We start from the raw sequence: 7,995 nt of genomic DNA, 5'->3' as shown, positions 1-7,995 counted from the left end.
AAAAAATAAATCTTTCAAGCTTCTCAGATGTGAGGATGTGTCCCTTCTCTCTGTATCTCTGCGAAGTAGAATATTGATCATTTTAAAGATGCCACCCTGATATTCTCACATTCCCTCAGCTATCAATCAATAGATCAAAAAGATAGAAAAGAGAGTAATCAATCAAGTAACTGTTACCCAAAATGTAATTATTGCTATTCTGATTTAGTAGAATAATTATAACTGACAGGTCGTATGTTGTTGTCACTGTTGAACTGCAGCACATCGACACACAACAGTTGTGTTCAACAGCAGCCGCACTGTTATATCCAACTTAGGACTTGTTGGTAGAGAGTTACTGCTCAGGTGGGCGTTCTCTCTGCTGTGGGTCTCATTAGCAGCAGCAGTTATTAATTCAAGTGTGCAGAAGAAAAAAGTGTCGTCTTAATGAAAGTATAACAATGACAACCTGGAGAAAGTGGCAGATGGTGAGATGAACTGTTCCTGCTGTCAAAATGAATTTAAAAACATTTATCAATACACGTGTGACATACTGTACCACATGCTGTATTAACTAACTTTGAATCGATTGTGCACATCTTGGCAGGAGACGGCAGTATGCAGATGCTCTTTGAAAACCAGGGAATTGGGTAATCTTCTATTTCCAGCAGGCCGTCAGGGACCGCTGTTCATTATTGACTGTGGACCTGTTGCATAATGCATCTTCTCCATAACACCACAGTGCTCGAGCTGGTGGGAAGAGAGTCGGAATTTTCTGTACAAGAGCGAGAAGGATGAGCTATGCAGATTTGACTGTAGAGAAATCAAATATTTATGCCTCTTTCTTTCGTATTCATGGTTTGTGGAGAGCAGTACTCAGAATCGTAGTCCTGATAACAGCCTTTTCTACAACCGCCATCACTATGCACCCTCTAAACTCAGCTGATTTAATAGTGCACCTACTCCAGGGGTCACTGTTATTTGCTCTTTTTATATATGTCCCTACATATGGAGTGACTCTGCTTCGCCGTGGTTTTTTATTTTTGTTGAATTCAGTTCAGTTTTTTTTTTTTTTGTTTGCTGTGAATGAGGAAAATATATGAACCACTAATTTTCTCAACAGATGCAAGACACATGACATCAAAGAAAGAAAGAAAGAAAGAAAGAACGAAAGAAAACAGAATTCACTCTGGACATGTAACCACTCATTTGAAAAGGAGACAACGCAACAAATCTGGGGTTGTTTTCATAAAGCCCATCATGAAGAGTTGCACCTGGAAATGAAATTCTGAGTAAATCGTTTGAATTATCTTTTAAGATTGTTCCCTTAAAGTTAAGACGAGATTCTGGTGGAGATAAAAGCATCAAAGCCCTTAAAAAAGCTCCCAAGGAGGATTTTTAAGAGCCTTAAAGAATAAGTTCACCCCAAAAAATTAAAATTTCATAGTCCATGAAACATTTCTGGAGCTTCACAGCAGAACAGCAGTGCAGCGCTCTAACTGAAGTAGATGGGGACTTGTTTTAAAAGGTAGAAAAACAGAAATGGCTCCAGACAGCTCAGCCTGCGAAATCCAAGTCTCCAGAGGCCCTGAGATCCCAACTTGGTTTTTAAAAAAGTTATTTTCACCTTTTTAAAGGCCAAAACACTTCAAACTTCACTTGAGCTGCTAAGCTAAAGGCATCAGCACAGACTGCACGAGCTCTGCCACGTGTTGAGGGTGTAAATGAACGGATAAAGGAATTATTTCTCACTTTTTCAATTTTAAGATTCTGTCAACATTATCATTGATTCGTCAGGCAGTAATCGTGGATCCTGATGAAGGTGTGTTTTTGTGGCTGGTATCTGTGAGCAGTTATGGTTTGATTGGTGGTCAGAATGATGTAATGCTGTCAGGTTTGACACTACATCTGGCTTGATTCGGTTAATTCAGTTGGGTCGGAGTGACTTCTAGTTTTTTGCTCAGCTTTAATAGAACGCGTCACAACCAGCATCTCGCCTCGCCCACGAAGGTTCAACTTTCTGTCCCGTCCATGCTCCGAGTGGCTCAAAGATGTTTCCAGTGTTAGAAGCTTCTAGGCCGTCTGAGAGTACTCTGTGAACACAGCCCGCGATGAACAACACAGCATGAAGAAGAACAAGAACAGGAATGGAAATATAATGTTAAAATATCCTTACTGCACTAACAGACTTACTAACCAGTGGAAATCATCATTGTGCAAATGACCTCTTGACCTCATTAGCACACTACATGATGTCAGGCATGTTCTCACGGTCAGAGTGAAGTCTGGACCTGAACGTCGCGCCTGCATTGACACTGACAGACCGGTTTGCAAAGACAGTTGCTCTGTATACCAAGTGGTCTATAGAATATGATGTCTATGCTTCAAGCACCGAGGCCTGATCTGATTCAGCTTCATGAAAGCAGCTTTCTGTCATGTTGTTGAAGCTGTTTATAATAACGGTGATCTCTTCTCTTCTTCTTCTCGTTCCTGCAGGATGGGATCCCGGAGAGCTTGAGGATAAAAGGTACGTTTCCATTTCCTCACCTGGCTTGCAGTGTTTAAACCAGAAACATGCTGCAGGTTAGGATTTCTGTCTGATTGAGGTAACAGCATGGTTTAAGCAAATCTGCTGTGAGATATTTTGGATCACCCAGAGTGTAAAGAATGTAAGTGCTTCATTTTTAAAGAACAAAGCAGAAAATACAGAAGGCCTCGTTAACAAAAAGAGATTCACCCCAGGAAACCCAGTAGAAACACTCCATCGTCTCCTCTTTCAACCAGTTTGTTTGGCTCAACATGAAAATCCCACCAGATGATTAGATTTAAACTCAACCAACCAGCCATGGTCTGGTTCTGTGGTGGTCTCTGGTTATCACTGAACCAGGTATTCCCAACTTCTGGATGGAAGCAAGTTCCATTTCATAACAAGCCACGCAACACCTCAACATCAGTATCATGTTTTAAAAGAGTCCAGTATTTGTGTGAACACTGTTGTAGGACATGTGTTAACTTCAGTACAGGTAGAGGTGTGAAGGGCTGTGACGTCAGTCAGAGAGACCAGACTCAGCTAGTTCTTGTTCAGCCCAAGAAAGTATCACAAATGCACAGAAAGTAGTTTTGAATGCAATTTACTGAAGACACTTCCAATAATTGTCAACCACGACAGGAGAACAAGCAGCCGCTTCACCTACTGGTCTCAGACCAGTGTTCTGCTGCAGGAGAACAAGCAGCCACTTCACCTGCTGGTCTCAGACCAGTGTTCTGCTACAGGAGAACAAGCAGCCGCTTCACCTGCTGGTCTCAGACCAGTGTTCTGCTGCAGGAGAACAAGCAGCCACTTCACCTGCTGGTCTCAGACCAGTGTTCTGCAGCAGGAGAACAAGCAGCCACTTCACCTGCTGGTCTCAGACCAGTGTTCTGCTGCAGGAGAACAAGCAGCCACTTCACCTGCTGGTCTCAGACCAGTGTTCTGCTGCAGGAGAACAAGCAGCCACTTCACCTGCTGGTCTCAGACCAGTGTTCTGCAGCACAGACAGAACTGAGGGTTCTGTCACCTGCAGCACGTTTACACTCAGAATGTGGAAGTGTTAGTAAACAACGCTTTGATGGTTGTGTGTGAAACTGTTTGAACTTTGATCTTTGAAAGCTGCACGAGAAAGTTTGAGTTCTGTCTGAGATCAATCAGCACTGTGTGTGTGTGTGTGTGTGTGTGTGTGTGTGTGTGTGTGTGTGTGTGTGTGTGTGTGCGTGTGTGTGTGTGTGTGTGTGTGTGTGTGGAACATCTTCCATGGAAATATGAATAAAGGCAATATTTCCCATTTTCTAATGTCGGGGTCCCTTTAGGAAAAGTCAGAGAATTTCAAGTTGTGAAAACGACATTTAAGATGTTTTCTCTGCTGTTAAATATTTTCAGGACTGTAAGACAGCAGGAGGGTTAAAACGTACACTGTGTGGTCATTTCAGTTTGTGGTACCTGTGTGAGAAACACAGTATGTTTCAGATGAGTAATGGAGGTTTTGTGCAATATACTTTGTTGTAAAGTCTGAATTATAGATTTGAGTGAAGATTTTGTGCTTTAAAGCATCTTTTTAAACATATTTGCCCCTCAGCATCAGTGGGTATAACTCTGTTTTTCATATCATACTTGCAAGTTTTGTGGAGTGAACAAAAGATCAGATTTCAGATCCTCATGAGGTGAACTACACTCTGCCTTCCTGCCACAAGCTACCTGAGATGTTGAAGGTTTTGGAAGATACATTTACTTCTGATTCCAAAGTGAGCAGTTCTGCTCTCAGCACTGACAAAACATTTTGTTCTGTTAAGGTCCAGGAGCCTAAAACATTCAGAAGCCATACTTTAACCCAAACTTTGTGAGATTCAGTCAGGAACACTTTTCAAAATATTAACAATACATGTAAGTTCAGTAAAGGGCAGAACACACACCTGTGCCAGTGTGACACAAACTGAGCTACAAATCTGCTGTGAGGTTTGAATCAGCATGAAGACACATTCAGTCTGAAACCTCCAGATATTCAGTTTACTGTTAAGAAGACTGATCGTAACCATGAGCTCATGTGAGAAGCTGTAACGTGTGAATTTTTGGTAATATTGCTTTAAAAATTAATTAAAACTTCTAACTTACATCCACAGTAAAAGTCTCTCTGAACAGTTGCTCCAGTAGAGGCATCGCTGTGTATCTCTGAGTTGGACTATTTGTTTGACGAATCGAATCATTTCAATGTCACCTTGAACACTGGAACATGACACTGTTGTCATTTTAAAATCAGACTGATAACTTTAAAAAACTATCTGATAGACTGATTGATTGACAATGAAGAAATCCATTTGGTGAAGCTTTAGTTGGCACCATTATCTCCAAGCAGCTTCGTGTGGCCGTGTGGTGCCGGGCGGTGTGGGAGCATTAATGCTCCACGCTCCTCTTGGTGTTTGACAGATGCATCTCATCTGTCAACCTGTCACCTTTCTAATGTCTTCTGTGTCTCCTCTAAACAAGAGTCAATGTCAGGTAAAAGGTGCTCCTGCTGCCCAACATGTCCGCCACTAAGTGTTTGAAAGGGCCGCTAAATGGACGTCTCTCCATTTTTCTTCACCAGGGAAGGTCGAAGCAGTAATTGTAGAGGGTGCATTACCATAAAGGGCGGCCCCAGCTGTCTGCTGTGATTCACTTTAATGCGCCATGTTCCGTAAGCCGAGAGGGGAGATCTCACTTTGGCTAGTTTTCAGCAAACTCATTTCCAGCCCCGATAACGAGAAGGCAACCGAACTGTAGGGACAATCATAAATAATTCAACCATCACCCCGTACATTGGAGGCTTCTCATTATTACGCAACTGAGGTCAATTTAGCATTAAAACGTCAATTTTACAAGCCACGTCATGATCTCATTTTGAATGCACATCTAACAAACCAAAATGAGAGGAGACAGGAGTGAACAGAGAACAATGATCCAATTAATATTAACAGAATAAGAACTGTTTAAGTCTCTTCTTCTGAATACAATTAGTATAATTTTGTTACTCAATGTCATAAGTTAGTTGTAGTCTGTTTCATTGGGTCTTGCTCTGAATTAATACACAGTACACAGTTGATATGTTCAGTTGTCTGCGACTGTAATACCTCTGAGACAGACCGGCGACCCGTCCAGTCAGCGCCGCCCCGTCGTTCACCTAACGTGAGCTGCAGCCCTGAACAGGACGAGCAGTTTAGAGAATGGATGGATGATATTCCATTCCAATACATTTGGTGTGGATGAGAAAACAGAAAAAAAAAATAATTATAGATGGTGGGAATGCACTGCCCTATAAACTCTAACTGAATGTCAACACGGCAGAGACAAAGGCAGAGAAATGACAGTCGTTTTCCTGGATGTTTGTAATTGGAGTCCCAGAACGAGCGTCTGCCACACTAACCCAGCTTGTTATGCAGGCAGCGAGGCCTTGGGCTGCCAGTGGAATGCAATTTTATGAAATAAATAGACTGATTTAGCGATATAAAATACCTGATGGAACTTTTTGAGATAAGCATACCTTCCTCGTTACATGTAGAACGTGTCAGCGGGGGCAACATCGTTATGAGGGATGACTGGTGCAAACGAGGGACTTAAACATTTCTGCTGGTGTTTACAGACCGTGTTCATTAGATCCAAACTGCTGTCAACTCAACAAATGACAAATTGTAATTATCATTTTTACACTTGAATATTCACTGAATAATGAGACTTAAACTCCAGACAGTATTAAAAAATGTATAACTGCGCTACAAAATTCCTCTCAGATACACCGTGGAAATCAGTATAAATGTAAAAAACATGAACACTTTTTATTTCAATATAAATAAACAGGTGTAATGGCAGGTGGTGTAAAACTAGAAATGCACATTGCCTGTATTAGCAGCGCTGCATAATCTGCTCTGGACAGATGCTGATCAGATTTGTCGGGTCGCTCTGATCCTGTGGACGCTGCCGGAGCGGTCCAACTTCATCACGTCAATAAAGAATGATTTGTGTTCACATTACTGGAGCTGGTGAGTCAGTGAGGTTTCAGAGCGTCCTACCTACAGCGAGGTGAGACGACTGCCTCCATCATCATCATCATCATCATCATCATCATCATCACTGTGCAACTTTAACTGGAATTTAATTTACCGCTCAGTGAGAATAACACAACTGTCGTATATAAATCTTGACCTCAGCAAACTTTTTTCCTTTTTCAAGTTTATTAGTTTTCTGCTGTTTGCACAAAACTTCTCCAGTTAATAAAAATACTTTTGAATAGATAAACATGTAAAACATAAAATTATCTGTCTCTCACCATCAACTACATCTACATGTTTTCTGGACTGGTGGTCCAACAAAAGGGGTTGTCGTTGCTCCTCCATAAATTCATGCTGGTGGACTTTTTATCTTAAACGATGTCATGTTTGAAGTTATTCATTGATCCAGATAATGATAAAATAATACTTACAATCTCTGTCACTTTCTTGCAAGATAAAATAGATACCAAAAGCTTTTACACAGTAAACGTAAGCATTTGTATTTCTGACTATATTTAAAATCATTTCTGATGACATTAACTATACTGTGATACCTTGAGACGACCAAAGCCTCCGATTGACTGAAACCACAAAAAAAAAAAAAAAAAAAAAGGAGTGTATGGTATTACTGCCTGTTATCAGTGTGTTTTTGAATATACCTTTATTTCCTGGCGGGCCAGAATGTGTATTAATCTTGGAGAAATATATCATTTTAATCAAATTTCTCATAGGTGGAGGCCATGTGTTGACGCCTGATGGTGCATGCGTATAAATATGACCACTAAAGAAAGATTTCCCTGCGGACAGAATGCAATATCGGTCTCAAATAACAATCAAACATGCTGGACTATTCCCATTAGCATGGTGCAGCCTTTGAGGTTTGAACTGAGCACAAGAGCAAACATCTTGTTTTGTTGCCTGGCACTGATGTTTATGTTTCTCTAATCTACGTCGTCTTCCATTCTTTCATATACTGACATAATATCTTAATTTGTATGCATAGCAGCTGCCTTACCCCCACCAGACCCGAGCCCATAGCAGAAGTACATTTGAATAATTCAGAGGCTGCAAACACCAAGCTCTAAATTGTATATTAATTCTAAAATTGCGCCCCCCCCCCCCGGGCCCGGGTTACACTTTTAATAACTCGTCACAGCTGTACAGAGGAGCGCTGAATGCTGCGCTGCACTTTTCTCAGACAAAATTATTGAAAGACTCCCTGTTGTTCCATCTAACCTTTCACTGTTTTGCCACAATTTAATTATCGTAGCTTTCGTACAGTAAGTCTTAATCAAGTTACTGTAGTTTCACGGAGTGAGCGGTCTTCTTCCGTGCAGGGAGGAGCGGTGGTTTTAAAGCCAGGCTGTGGGACTGCACTGCACCATCTGCTTATGAGCACCGCTGACAGGCTTAGATGAGCTGCCGAGTTAAAAAAAAAAAAAAAAAAAGCCCATTGGATTT

General features: G+C 41.3%; 1 protein-coding gene and 1 long non-coding RNA gene across 6 annotated transcripts in view; one reads left to right on the top strand and one right to left on the bottom strand.

The window, feature by feature from the left end:
• LOC119007855 overlaps window positions 1-693 on the bottom strand; it is a 1,085-nt gene extending 392 nt beyond the window's left edge. The window contains exons 1-2 of the long non-coding RNA XR_005071250.1: window positions 559-693; window positions 1-58 (exon numbers count right to left, since the gene is read on the bottom strand). The exon at window positions 1-58 is cut by the window's left edge and continues 57 nt beyond it. This is a non-coding gene — a long non-coding RNA (uncharacterized LOC119007855). The remainder of the gene's footprint in view (window positions 59-558) is intronic.
• Window positions 1-7,995, top strand: part of fstl5 (follistatin-like 5) — a 169,415-nt gene that overhangs the window by 35,339 nt on the left and 126,081 nt on the right. For 2 of the 5 annotated variants that reach the window (XM_037077779.1, XM_037077778.1), the window contains exon 3: window positions 2,476-2,506. In XM_037077779.1, coding sequence (XP_036933674.1) covers window positions 2,476-2,506 — 31 coding nt within the window. Of the gene's footprint in view, window positions 1,802-1,943; window positions 2,507-7,995 lie in introns of all 5 variants that reach the window. The other 3 variants (XM_037077780.1, XM_037077782.1, XM_037077781.1) reach the window with 3 other exon arrangements.

This window comes from Acanthopagrus latus, chromosome 18 (genome assembly GCF_904848185.1).
Source record: "Acanthopagrus latus isolate v.2019 chromosome 18, fAcaLat1.1, whole genome shotgun sequence".
NCBI classification, from domain to species: Eukaryota; Metazoa; Chordata; class Actinopteri; order Spariformes; family Sparidae; genus Acanthopagrus; species Acanthopagrus latus.
Note: the sequence above shows the minus strand (reverse complement) of the source record. Positions and strands in the feature narration are given on the sequence as shown.